The sequence below is a fragment of the Gorilla gorilla genome, chromosome 10 (genome assembly GCF_029281585.2).
Source record: "Gorilla gorilla gorilla isolate KB3781 chromosome 10, NHGRI_mGorGor1-v2.1_pri, whole genome shotgun sequence".
In the NCBI taxonomy this organism is placed as follows: domain Eukaryota; kingdom Metazoa; phylum Chordata; class Mammalia; order Primates; family Hominidae; genus Gorilla; species Gorilla gorilla.
The window spans coordinates 76,114,052-76,128,732 of NC_073234.2; the positions used below are offsets into that span (position 1 = coordinate 76,114,052).

The 14,681-nt window shown below is 40.8% G+C and overlaps 1 protein-coding gene across 5 annotated transcripts in view; it reads left to right on the top strand.

Annotated features, from left to right (window-relative positions):
- The window catches only part of DNAI7 (dynein axonemal intermediate chain 7), a 100,473-nt gene that overhangs the window by 23,106 nt on the left and 62,686 nt on the right, over window positions 1-14,681 (top strand). For all 5 annotated transcript variants that reach the window (XM_055358025.2, XM_031000872.3, XM_055358027.2 and 2 more), the window contains one exon: window positions 13,438-13,522. In XM_055358025.2, the coding sequence (XP_055214000.1) occupies window positions 13,438-13,522 (85 nt within the window). The remainder of the gene's footprint in view (window positions 1-13,437; window positions 13,523-14,681) is intronic.

Here is a 14,681-nt window from a genome sequence, read left to right on the forward strand (position 1 = left end):
TATATATGTTCCATATATATGATATATATGTTCCATATATATGATATATATGTTCCATATATATGATATATATGTTCCATATATATGATATATATGTTCCATATATATGATATATATGTTCCATATATATGATATATATGTTCCATATATATGATATATATGTTCCATATATATGATATATATGTTCCATATATATGATATATATGTTCCATATATATGATATATATGTTCCATATATATGATATATATGTTCCATATATATGATATATATGTTCCATATATGTTCCATATATATGATATATATGATATATGTTCCATATATATGATATATATGATATATGTTCCATATATATTCCATATATATGATATATGTTCCATATATGTGGAATATATATAGATTAATATATTCCATATATATGATGTGTATATTCCATATATATGATGTGTATATTGCATATATATATGATGTGTATATTCCATATATATGATGTGTATATTCCATATATATGATGTGTATATTCCATATATATGATGTGTATATTCCATATATATATGATGTGTATATTCCATATATATGATGTGTATATTCCATATATATGATGTGTATATTCCATATATATATGATGTATATATATGAATGATGTGGTATATATATATGATGTGGTATACATATGATGTATATATATATATGATGTGGTATATATATGATGTATATATATGATGTGTGTGTATATATATGATGTGTATATATATGATGTGTGTGTGTGTGTGTATATATATATATATATCACAGTTTCTTTATCTACTTGTTGATTGATGAGCATTTGGGTTGGTTCCACGATTTTGCAGTTGTGAATTGTGCTGCTATAAACATGTGTGTGCAAGTGTCTTTTTTGAATAATACCTTCTTTTCCTCTGGTTAGATACCCAGTAGTGGGATTGCTGGATTAAATGATAGTTCTACTTTTATTTATTTAAGGAATCTCTACACTGTTTTCCATAGTGGCTGTACTAGTTTGCATTCCCACCTGCCTTCTGGAAGTTTTTCCTGTTCACCATATCCATGCCAACATTTAGTATTTTTTTTATTTTTTAATTATGGCCATTCTTGCAGGAGTAAAGTAGTATCACACTGTGGTTTTGATTTGCATTTCCCAGATCATTAGTGATACTGAGCATTTTTTCATGTTTGTTGGCCATTTGTATATCTTCTTTTGACAATTGTGTATTCATGTCCTTAGCCCACTTTTTGATGGGTTTGTTTGTTTTTTTCTTACTGATGTGCTTGAGTTCGTTGCAGATTCTGGATATTAGTCCTTTGTCAGATGTATACATTGTGAAGATTTTCTCTCACGTTGTGGGTTGTCTGTTTACTCTGCTGACTGTTTCTTTTGCCATGCAAAAGTTCTTTAATTAGGTCCCAGCTATTTATCTTTGTTTTTATTGCATTTGCTTTTGTGTTCTTGGTCATGAAATCCTTGCCTAAGTCAATGTCTAGAACAGTTTTTCTAGTGTTATCATCTAGAATTTTTATAGTTTCAGGTCTTAGGTCTAAGTCCTTAATCCATCTTGAGTTGATTTTTGTATAAGGTGAGAGATGAGGATCCAGTTTCATTCTCCTACATGTAGCTAGCCAATTATCCCAGCACCATTTGTTGAAAAGGGTGTCCTTTCCCCACTTTATGTTTTTGTTTGCTTTGTCAAAGATCAGTTAGTTTTAAGTATTTGGGTTTATTTCTGGGTTCTCTATTCTGTTCCATTGATCTATGAGCCTATTTTTATACCAGTACCACACTGTTTTGGTGACTATGGTCTTATGGTATAGTTTGAAATCAGCTAGTGTAATGCCTCCAGATTTGTTCTTTTTGCTTAGTCTTGCTTTGGCTATGTGGACTCTTTTTTGGTTCTGTATGAAGTTTAGAATTGGTTTTTCTAATTCTGGGAAGAATGATGTTGGTATTCTGATGGGGATTGTATTGAATTTGTAGATTGCTTTTGGCAGTATGGTTATTTTCACAATATTGATTCGACCCATCCATGAACATGAGATGTGTTTCCATTTGTTTGTGTTGTCTGTGATTTCATTCAGCAGTGTTTTGTAGTTTTCCTTATAGAGGTCTGTCACCTCCTTGGTTAGGTATATTTCTAAGTATTTTATTTTATTTTTGCAGCTATTGTAAAAGGAGTTGAGTTCTTGATTTGATTCTCTGCTTGGTTGCTTTTGGTGTATAGAAGAACTACTGATTTGTGTACATTAATCTTGTATCCTGAAACTGCTAAGTTCTTTTATCAATTCTAGGAGCTTTCTAGGGTTTTCAGGGTAAACTATCATATTGCCAGCAAACAGTGACAGTTTGAGTTCCTCTTTACCAATTTGGATGCCCTTTATTTCTTTCTCTTGTCTGATTGCTCTGGCTAGCACTTCCAGTACCATGTTGAAGAGGAGTGGTGAGAGTGGGCATCCTTGTCTTGTTCCAGTTCTCAGAGGGAATGCTTTCAACGTTTCTTTATTCAGTATTATGTTGGCTGTGGGTTTGTCATAGATGGCTGTTATTACATTAAGATATGTCCCTTTTATGCTGATTTTGCTGAGAGTTTTAAACATAAAGGGATGCTGGATTTTGTCAAATCCTTTTTCTGCATGTATTCAGATGATCATGTGATTTTTGTTTTTAATTCTGTTTATGTGTTGTATCATGTTTGCATATGTTAAACCATCCCTGCATCCCTGGTATGAAACCCAGCTGATCATGGTGAATTATCTTTTTGATGTGTTGTTGAATTCGGTTAGCTAGTATTTTGTTAAGGATTTTAGCATCTATGTTCATCAAGGATATCGGTCTGTAGTTTTCTTTTTTGGTTATGTCTTTTCCTGATTTTGGTATTAGGGTGATGCTGGCTTCATAGAATGAATTAGGGAGGGTTCCTTCTTTCTCTATCTTGTGGAATAGTGTCAATAGAATTGGTACCAATTCTTCTTTGAATGTCTTGTAGAATTCTGCTGTGAATCTGTGTGGTCCTGGACTTTTTTTTCTGGTAATTTTTTAATTACCATTTCAATCTCATTGCTTGTTATTGGTCTGTTTGGAGATCTAATTCTTGCTGATTTAAGGTAGGAGGGTTGTATTTTTCCAGGAGTTTATCCATCTCTTCTAGGTTTTCTAGTTTATGTGCATAAAGGTGTTCATAGTAGCCTTGAATGTCTTTTGTATTTCAGTGGCGTCAGTTGTAATATCTCCCATTTCATTTCTTAGTGAGATTATTTGGATTTTCTATCTTCTTTTCTTGGTTAATCTTATTAATGATCTATCAATTTTATTTATCTTTTCAAAGAACCAGCTTTTTGTTTCATTTATCTTTTGCATTTTTTTGATTCAATTTCATTTAATTCTGTTCTGATCTTGGTTATTTCCTTCCTTCTGCTGGGTTTGGGTTTGGTTTGCTCTTGTTTTTCTAGTTACTTGAGGTGTGACCTTAGATTGCCTGTTTGTGCTCTTTCAGATTTTTTGATGTAGGCATTTAGGGCTATGAACTTTCCTGTTAGCACCGTCTTTGCTGTATCCCAGAGGTTTTGATAGGTAATTTCATTACTGTCATTCAGTTGGAAGAATTTTTCAATTTTCATCTTGATTTCATTTTTGACCCAATGCTCATTCAGCAGGTTATTTAATTTCCATGTATTTGCATGGTTTTGAAGGTTTCTTTTGGAGTTGATTTCCAGTTTTATTCCATTTTGGTGTGAGAGAGTGCTGGATAAAATTTCAATTTTCTTAAATGTATTGAGGCTCATTTTATGGCCTATCATATGATCTATCTTGGAGAAAGTTCCATGTGCTGTTGAATAGAATGTGTATTCTGCAGTTGTTGGATGGAATGTTCTGTATATACCTGTTAAGTCCATTTCTTCCAAGGTATAGTTTAAATCCATTGTTTCTTTGTTGACTTTCTGTCTTGGTGACCTGTCTAGTGCTGTCAATGGAGTATTGAAGTCCTCCATTATTGTTGTGTTACTGTCTGTCTTGTTTCTTAGGTCTATTAGTAATTGTTTTTATAAATTTGGGAGCTCCAGTGTTAGGTGCATGTATGTTTAGGATTGTGATATTTTCCTGTTGGACAAGGCTTTTTTTTTTTTTTTTTTGAGACGGAGTCTTGCTCTGTCGCCCAAGCTGGAGTGCAGTGGCGCAATCTCGGCTCACTGCAACCTCTGCCTCCTGGGTTCAAGTGATTCTCCTGTCTCAGCCTCCCGAGAAGCTGGGATTACAGGCACCCACCACCACACCTGGGTAATTGTTGTATTTTTAGTAGAGACAGAGGTTCACCATGTTGGTCAGGCTGGTCTTGAACTCCTGACCTCAGGTGATTCACCCCCCTCGGCCTCCCAAAATGCTGGGATTACAGGTGTGAGCCACTGGGCCTGGCTGGGACAAGGCCTTTAACCATTATACACTATCCCTCTTTGTCTCTTTTAACCACTGTTGCTTTAAAGTTTATTTTGTCTGATGTGAGAATAGCTACCCCTGCTCGCTTTTGGTATCCATTTGCATGAAATGCTTTTCCACCCCTTTACTTTAAGTTTTTATGAGTCCTTATGTGTTAGATGAATCCCCTGAAGGCAGCAGATAGTTGGTTGGGGAGTTCTTATCCATCTGTGGTTCTGTATCTTTTTTTTTTTTTTTTTTTTTGAGACAGAGTCTTGCTCTGTCACCCAGGCTGGAGTACAGTGGTGTGATTTCAGCTCACTGCACCCTCCACCTCTGGGTTTCAAGTGATTCTCTTGCCTCACCCTCCCAAGTTGCTGGGATCACGGGTGCATGCCACCACATCCAGCTGATTTTTGTATTTTTAGTAGAGACAGAGTTTCACCCTGTTGGCCAGGCTGGTCTTGAACTCCTGACCTCAGGTGATCCCCCTGCCTTGGCCTCCCAAAGTGCTGGGATTACAGGAATGAGCTATTGCTCCTGGCCTCTGTATCTTTTAAGTGGAGCATTTAGGCCATTTATATTCAATGTTAGTTTCACTCTCGTCCATGTGAAGAGACCACCAAACAGGCTTTGTGTGAGCAATAAAGCTTTTTAATCACCTGGATGCAGGTAGGCTGAGTCCGAAAAGAGAGTCAGCGAAGGGAGATAGGGGTAGGGCCGTCTTATAAGATTTGGGTAGGTAAAGGAAAATTACAGTCAAAGGGGGGTTGTTCTCTAGCAGGCAGGAGTGGGGGTCACAAGGTGCTCAGTAGGGGAGCTTTTGAGCCAGGATGAGCCAGGAGAAGGAATTTCACAAGATAATGTCATCAGTTAAGGCAGGAACAGGCCATTTTCACTTCTTTTGTGGTGGAATGTCATCAGTTAAGGCAGGAACAGGCCATTTTCACTTCTTTTGTGGTGGAATGTCATCAGTTAAGGCAGGAACCAGCCATCTGGATGTGTACGTGCACGTCACAGGGGATATGAAGGCTTAGCTTGGGCTCAGAGGCCTGACATTCCTGTCTTCTTATATTAATAAGAAAAATAAAACGAAATAATGGTAATGTGTTGGGACAGCGAAAATTTTTGGGGGTGGTATGGAGAGATAATGGGCGATGTTTCTCAGGGCTGCTTCAAGCAGGATTAGGGGTGGCGTGGGAACCTAGAGTGGGAGAGATTAAGCTGAAAGAAGATTTTATGGTAAGGGGTGATATTGTGCGGTTGTTAGAAGAAACATTTTGTCGTGTAGGATTATTGGTGATGGCCTGGATATGGTTTTGTATGAATTGAAAAACTAAACGGAATAAGAGAAGGAGAAAAACAGGTATTAAAGGACTAAGAATTGGGAGGACCTAGGACATCTAATTAGAGAGTGCCCAAGGGGGTGCAGCGTAATTACTTGCTTGGTTGGCAAGTTTTTGGGCTCTATCCTTGAGTTTTTTATGTTGTCATACACTAGGCCAGATTGATTTAGGTAAAACCAACACTCTTCATTTAAGAATATATGGAGTCCTCCTTTTTCAGCAGTGAGTAAGTCAAGGCCTCAGCGGTTTTGGAGGACAACTGCAGCTAAAGAGTCAACTTGGGCCTGGAGGACTGATAAAGTTTGTGGCATGTCTGTGATGCTAGCAGAGAAGTCATTAGAGAGGCTATGGAAGGTCATGACAGAGGTTGAAATGCCTGCTATTCCAATACTGAGAGCAATAGTGGAGGCAGAAAGTCTTAAACTGACAAGTACGGGAATTAGTGGAATAACTCTTTTTTGTCATGTCGGTGTCAGAGGGGAACAGGGAGCTCTTCGGTCCCATTTGCAAATTGAATTTTGGGAGTAAGGAAAACTAGTGTGCATGTACCTGTCCAATTAGCAGGTAGACAAATGTAGGTAGAGGATCCACAGAGGAAGAAGAGACCTTGTGCGAGGCAAAACTGGAGATGCAAAGTAAAAAGATGAGAAGGAGTGCTGAAAAAGGTGTCTTGTACCTAGACTCCTAGGGATCCAGCTAGGGTGGCAGCCATCAGAGGTTGTAATGGGAAGTGATGAGGTAACTGTGTAGAGGGGGAGGTTCGATTTTCATGGTGTGTGAGAAAACGTCGAGTGTCTACGAGCAACCTTTCACTGTTATTTTCAGGGCTGGGTATAAGTAAACAAGAAGAGGGCTTTGGAGGTGAAGAGTAAAGGAACATCGAGAAGGTGAAAGGTTACCCAGGGGAATTCCAGTGGGTCTTTCACGAGAGATACATAAAGGAGCAGCCACAGGAATAGTAGTTTGTGTTGTGAGGGGTCCAAATATGTGGGGAGTAGAGTTGATATAAGGAGAAAGGTGTTTTAAGTAAGTGCGGAGGAGGGTGGCAGCTTGCTGATGTCAAATGTCTGGGGAGGTCTTGCTGGACCTGTCTAGAAAGTAAATGAGTTCTTCAGGAGGGTAAAGGTGAGGGCTGTTAAAGGAAGTTCGGAGGTATAGGGAGACAGGAGATGTTGCCTAGTCTGCTTGTAAGGCGGGGACAGCTGTGTAGGCACTGGAAGAAAGGGAAATGCAAAGCCAGCGGTTGTTCGCTAAGGAGGGATTAGAAACGGCTGGGAGAGAATGAGTAAAGATGATAGTATGGGGAGATAGCTGGGGAGAGGTAGAGGGTGGCATAAGAATGGGAATGATAATAAGAGTGAGTATAAAACTAAACAATAGAACTTCATCAGGGTAGAAGTATTGGAGGGTCCCCTGCCAGCAAAGATCATCTATCCACTCTAAGAGGGAGTTAAGAGTTGCCAGTCCTGGGGTGGGGGGGGCAAATCCTCGAGCTTGATGTGTAGGGAAGAGAGGGGGACTGAATAATCCCTGAGGAGTAGTAGAATAGCAGATGGAACACTGAGAAGTTATTTCCTTGAGGATAGATTTCCACAATGGAAAGGAAATGAGAGGTTCTAAGAGGTGGGCTGGTGGCTTGTACTATAGCATAGCCTGCCTTTGGTGGTGTGTGGCGATTAGGCGTGGTGAAACTGCCATCAATAGACCAAGTGTGTTCAGGGTGAGGAACAGGAAAGAAGGAAATCTGGGGAAATGGGGTGAATGTCAGGTGGATCAGAGAGATACAGTCATGGGGGTCAGGTGTGGTATCCAGAATACTGTGGGAGGCTGGATTGAAGTCTGGGCCAGGAACAATGGTAATTGTGGGAGACTCAACAAGAAGTGAGTACAGCTGAAGGAGCCTGGGAGCAGAAAGTATGTGCGTCAGGTGGGAGAAAGAAAATAGATTTTGGAAGTTATGAGAACTGTAGAGAGTGAATTGAGCATAGTTTGTGATTTTTAGGGCCTCTAAAAGTATTAAAGCAGCGGCAGCCGCTGCATGCAGACATGAGGGCTAGGCTAAAACAGTAAGGTCAAGTTGGACAGAAAGGCTACAGGGTGTGGTCCCGGCTCTTGTGTAAGAATTCTGACCACACTAACCATGCCTAGGAAGGAAAGGAATTGTTGTTTTGTAGAAGGGATTGGGGTTTGGGAGATTAGCCGGACACGATCAGCAGGGAGAGCACATGTGTCTTTATGAGAATTATGCCGAGATAGGTAACAGATGAGGAAGAAATTTGGGCTTGACTGAAGTAATGGGGGCTGTCTGTGAAGCTTTGCGGCAGCATAGCCCAGGTAATTTGCTGAACCTGATGGGTGTCAGGGTCAGTCCAAGTGAAAGCGAAGAGAGGCTGGGATGAAGGGTGCAAAAGAATAGTAAAGAAAGCATGTTAGAGATCCAGAACAGAATAATGGGTTGTGGAGGGAGGTATTGAGGATAGGAGAGTGTATGGGTTTGGCACCATGGGGTGGATAGGCAAAACAATTTGGTTGATAAGGCGCAGATCCTGAACTAACCTGTAAACCTTGTCTGGTTTTAGGACAGGTAAAATTGGGGAATTGTAAGGAGAGTTTATAGGCTTTAAAAGGCCATGCTGTAGCAGGCGAGTGATAACAGACTTTAATCCTTTTAAAGCATGCCATGGGATGGGATATTGGCATTGAGTGGGGTAAGAGTGATTAGGTTTTAATGGGATGGTAAGGGGTGCATGATCGTTCACTAAGGAGGGAGTAGAGGTGTCCTATACTTGTGGGTTAAGATGGGGAGATACAAAGGGAGGATGTGAAGGAGGCTCTGAACTGGGGGAAAAGGCGGCATTGAGGTGTGGCTGTAGCCCAGGAATAGGCAGGGAAGCAGATAATTTAGTTTAAGTGTCTCAGCCTAATAAGGGAACTGGGCAGGTGGGGATAACTAAAAAGGAGTGCTTAAAAGAGTACTGTCTAAATTAGCACCAGAGTTGGGGAGTTTTAAGAGGTTTAGAAGCCTGGCAGTCAATACCTCCAACGGTTATGGGGGCAAGGGAAACAGGCCCTTGAAAAGAAGGTAATGTGGAATGGGTAGCCTCCGTATTGATTAAGAAGGGGACAGACTTACTCTCCACTGTGAGAGTTACCCAGAGCATCTGTGATGGTCCCGTAGGCTTCTGAGGCAATTGGGCAGTGTCAGTCTTCAGCCGCTAAGCTGAGAAGATCTGGGAAGGAGTCAGTCAGAGAGCCTTGGGCCAGAGTTCCAGGGGCTCTGAAAGTGCCTGCTAGGTCAGTTGAACAGTCCAATTTTCAGTGGGGTCCTGCACAGATGGGACACAGCTTAGGAGGAATCCTGGGCTGTAGGCATTCCTTGGCCCAGTGGCCAGATTTCTGGCACTTGTAGCAAGCTCCTGGGGGAGGAGGTTCTAGAGGAGCCCCAGCAGCTGCGATTCAGGCGTTTGGAGTTCTTGTGTGCTGGAGATATGGCTGGGGTTTGTCTCACAGTGGAGGCAAGGAATTGCAACTCAGAAATACATTGCTACTTGGCTGCCTCTACTTTATTATTGTACACCTTGAAGGCGAGGTTAATTAAGTCCTGTTGTGGGGTTTGAGGGCTGGAATTTAATTTTTGGAGTTTTATTTAATGTCCGGAGCGGATTGGGTAATAAAATATATATTGAGAATAAGATGGCCTTTTGACCTTTTAGGGTCTAGGGCTGTAAAGCATCTCAGGGTTGCTGCCAAATGAGCCATGAACTGGGCTGGGTTTTTTATTTGATGAAAAAGAGCCTAAACACTATCTGATTTGGGATAAAGAAAAAGGAGCATTAACCTTGACTATGCCTTTAGTTCCAGCCACCTTTTTAAGAGGAAATTGCTGGGCAGGTGGGGGAGGGCTAGTCGCGGAACGAAACTATAAGCCGGACCGGGTGTGAGGAGGGGAGGTGATAAACGGATTATAAGGTTGAGGAGTGGAGGCTGAGGAAGAATTGTGACCTAGCTCGGCCTGGTGAGGAGGGGAGAGGTCAGATGGGTCTGTAGAAAAGAAAGATTAGGAAGACTCAGCGACGCGTGGGGTTGGGACTGAGGGGACAGGCGGGAGGGAAAGAAGGAAGACTCGGGATGAGTTGCACTGGGAACAGAGACTAGAGAGGGACTGATGTGTAAAAGAATGCCTGGACATCAGGCACCTCAGACCGTTTGCCTATTTTGTGACAAGAATTATTTAGGTCTTGTAGGATGGAAAAATTGAAACTGCCATTTTCTGGCTATTTGGAACTACTGTCAAGTTTGTATTGGGGTCAAGCAGCATTGCAGAAGAAAAGGCATTTAGGTTTTAGGTCAGGTGTGAGTTGAAGAGGTTTTAGGTTTTTAAGAACACCAGGCTAAGGGAGAAGAAGGGGGAATGGAGGACGGGAGCTTGCCCATAGTGAAGGAGGCAAGCCCAGAGAAAAGAGAGAGTAGAGACACGGAGAGAAGGGGTGGGGGGTTCTTGCCCCCCAGAAAAGTGGAGAAGGGGTAGAGACACGGAGAGAAGGGTTGGGGGATTCTTGCCCTCTAGAAAAGCGGTACTTGCTGCTAAGGGTGAAGGAGAGGGGGCTGGGGGTTTCTTGCCCCGCAGAAAAGTGGAGAAGGGATAGAGACATGGAGAGAAGGGGTCGGGGGGTTCTTGCCTCCCAGAAAAGCGGAGAAGGGGTAGAGACACGGAGAGAAGGGGTAGAGACACGGAGAGAAGGGGTAGAGACACGGAGAGAAGGGGTTGGGGGGTTCTTGCCCTCCAGAAAAGCGGTACTTGCCGCTAAGGGTGAAGGACCAAGGCAGGCGTCCTTGCATGGTCAGACACCTCTGAAACATGGGTGAATAATCAGGCAGGCATCCCCACGTGATTAAACACCAAGGGAAGACTGTCTTCCCAAGTCAGTGACCGGCACCGGAGTTTTGGGTCAATGGATAAAATGCGTCTCCTTTGTCTCTACTAGAAAAGAAAAGGAACTGAAATTAAGAGAAGGGAGAGATTGAAGTGTGGCACCAAGATTGAAAGGAGAAAGAGGTTGAGGGATAGTGAGAGAGGTTGGAGACGAGAGTAAAAAGAGGCCGCTTACCAGATTTAAAATTGGTGAGATGTTCCTTGGGCTGGTTGGTCTGAGGACCAGAGGTCGTAGGTGAATCTTTCTCATGGAACAAAAAGCAGGACAGGGGATTGATCTCCCAAGGCAGGTCCCCTGATCCAAGTCACGGCACCAGATTTCACTCTCGTCCGTATGAAGAGACCACCAAACAGGCTTTGTGTGAGCAGTAAAGCTTTTTAATCACCTGGGTGCAGGTGGGCTGAGTCCAAAAAGAGAGTCAGCAAAGGGAGATAGGGGTAGGGCCGTTTTATAAGATTTGGGTAGGTAAAGGAAAATTACAGTCAAAGAGGGGTTGTCCTCTGGCGGGCAGGAGTGGGGGTCACAAGGTGCTCAGTAGGGGAGCTTTTAAGCCGGGATGAGCCAGGAGAAGGAATTTCACAAGATAATGTCATTAGTTAAGGCAGGAACAGGCCATTTTCACTTTTTTTGTGGCGGAATGTCATCAGTTAAGGCAGGAACCGGCCATCTAGATGTGTATGTGCAGGTCACAGGGGATGTGATGGCTTAGCTTGGGCTCAGAGGCCTGACAGTTAGTATTGAAATGTGAGGTACCATTGCTTTCATCATGCTCTTTGTTGCCTGTATACTTTGGTTCTGTTTTTTGTTTTTGCTTTTAAACTTGCATTTTTGTTTTATAGGTCTTGTTTCTGAAAGGAGTGTCTCACTTTCCCGCTTGCGCAATTGGGGCACTCACAGTATTTGGGGTGTCTCCCAGGTCGTACAGGAGCAGATCGCTCCCTTCACAGGGTCTGTGGGTCCTCTTGGGATTGCTGGTTTGTTCTTGTAGTCAATCTGGAGCTAAAATTCACAATCTGGAGTCTATTTTAAAATTATGTTGTTAAATTTGAGCCCATGTGTGTTTTTCTCTGATAAGGTTCAGCTGCTTGTATTGCTAGCACAGAATAAATGGAAAGTTGAGTTTCACTGGAACTATGATTTAGCCAGCTGAGCTTTTTAGAGGAAGAGGAGGATAGAGGAAGTGGAGGTATATAAGTTAGTGATAAGGGCGATGAACTGTGAAATCTAACCTGGGAAAGGAAGAAATGAAGGTGGGAGGAGGTGGATGAACAGTGAAAAAGTGGTAGAGGCAATGGATTAGAGATTCCAGTGGAGCTAATGGAGTCTATGAGCATCTTAGAGAAGGTGAACCAAAAAGAGAAGATCCAAGAGTCTATACATCCCAAGAATTAACCACTCTTTCTATGAATTCTTCTTAAATGTAGATGGTGCTCTTCTTTTTAGCTTTCCCCTGTGAAAATGGAGGAGAGGTCATTATCACAGAAATTGCTTTCATATCTGCTTATGTAGCACTGACCTTTGCTAAACCTCAGTTCTACAATTCTAGTGCCTGCAAGAATTGCCTGAATGATCTACCAGCATTTTGTACTAATTATATGTAAATTATTTTTAACAATTCTTCATTCAAATTCACCTGTTCTGGACTGCCATTCTCCCTCTGTGAGACTCTCTCCTCTTTCCTCTCCTTGCCTCCAATTTTAATCATTACTAAGTAAGTTAGCTTATAAAATATTTATTGGATCTTCTCTACATTTCCAGGGCCCACTGACCTTGTTGGCCCATCCAGTGCCCATTCAGCTCCCTATCTTGCACCTTCATTTCCCTCTTTTTGGGATATCTTCCCTTGAATGTTAAAATCCTTTGGCCACAAATTTAGATGCCGTCTATTCTATAAACACTCTGCCAGGACTTCAATTTATTGAATTGTGTTAATTGTTGCCAAAATGGTATCCTCTTTATGTTTTTTTCTCCAATACCAGGTTAATTTTCAAAATTATATTCTTTATAGCCACAGCCCTTCTCAAAAACTTTTAGGAGTTTTCCATTTCTCCTAGAATAATGTCCAAACTCTTTAGCATAGGCTCTAGCCTTCTTTCACATTCTCATTTTCTTCACCACCTCTTCTTGGAGTCTTTCCAGGGCCCACTGAACTTGTTGTCCATCCAATGCTCTTTCAATCCCCTATCTTGTACCTGCATTTCCCTCTTCTTGGAATATCTTCTCTGAATGGTAAAAATCCTTTGAGCACAGATTTAAATACCACCTACTCTATAAATATTTTACTTGCTCCTCACTGTTGAAAGTAATCTCTCCTTCTTCCAAGCTTGCAAAATAACTCTCTGTATACCTGTTAGTCATAAGAATACTTTTCAATTTTATAAGTGTAGTTTTCAAACTGCTTTTACATATGTTTTACTTTATTCTTTACAACAAGATGAGGTTTTCTTTAGCACCATTTTAAAGATATGGAAACTGGGAATGAGAATTATTTAAATTGCACGTACTTGCCACTGTCACCCTTGCCTTTGAATAATTCTTATTTTTCTTGTTCCCAGACTTTGTCCTTCAGTGCACTGAGTCAAAGCTTTACACTAACAGGCAGTCTTATTTGTTGAATGAATGCATGAAATGCTGGTTTTATGAAAGCAAAAATGTTTTTCATAATTAGTATTTGAAAAGATGTGTTTTTCAAGTAACTTGCATGTTAATAGCTTTTTTTATGATGTGGCCTTTGTTAAGTCTGGCAGTAAGAAAAAGAAAGTCACCAAAGCTGAACGGTTGAAGCTGCTACAAGAGGAGGAGGAGAGACAACTGAAAGAGGAAGGTACAAAATAAATAGTGATACTATTTACATATACAGGTAATAGTCATGATAGGTTGGTCTTTTGTAGTAAAGTCAATATTTTTTCAAAGTTCTTTAATTTTAAAATTTAATCTGTTTTATAATAGATATCTATCATTTAGAAAGTATCCAGAAAGATGTTAGTACATGCCAGTCTCTTTCAGATATATATTGAATTAGGGTTGCCAGAGATAAAATACAAGAGCCCAGTTAAATTTAACTTTCAGATAATCACATGGATAATTTGGGATAATTTGCCCCATGCAACACTTGGGACATACTTAAAAAAAAATTGTTATAAAGTTTTGGTGCCGCAAAAGAAATAGCACTCGAATATAAAATTTTCTTTTTATTTCTTAGCAAGACAAGGTGCTTCTATAGAAGGGTGCACTCTCACCAATGGAGCAATGGTGGCTGCACACTTGGACAAGGGAGGGGAAGGGGTTCTTATCCCTGGCGCATGTGGCCCCTGCTACTGTGTCATTCCCCTATTGGCTAGGGTTAGACCACACAGGATAAACTAATTCCGATTGGCTAATTTAAAGAGAATGATGGGGTGAGCGCTTTGGCCATATTCAGGGCAGAGCAGGTAGCAGGTGATCAGAATGAGTTAGGGTGGAGCAGGTGATCAGAATGAGTTAGGGTGGAGCAGGTGATCAGAATGAGTTAGGGTGGAGCAGGTGATCAGAATGAGTTAGGGTGGAGCAGGTGATCAGAATGAGTTAGGGTGGAGTAGGTGATCAGAATGAGTCAGGGTGGAGTCAGTAATCGAAAAAGGTTGCTTTATGAAGAAGTTAAGTTTAAAAGTAGAAGGCAAAGAATTGAACATACTGACATATTAATTCTTTGAAGAGAAATTTAGAATTCATATTCAACAAATGTTTATTGTTCATCTAAAATTCAAATTCAACTGAGGATCCCATGTTTTAATCTGCTAATTCTGGTAACCCTATCTTGAAGTGTTTATATTTACTGATGAAATTAGGAGCATTGGAATTTTAAAAGACCATGTATATTTTTATTCTTTTATAAAAATAAAAGAATAAATAAAATAAAACAAAACAAAACAAAAAAAGAAATTAGGAGCATTGGTGCTGATCGTTCAATAAAAATTCTGAAACTCAAATTCATTAAATGTGGG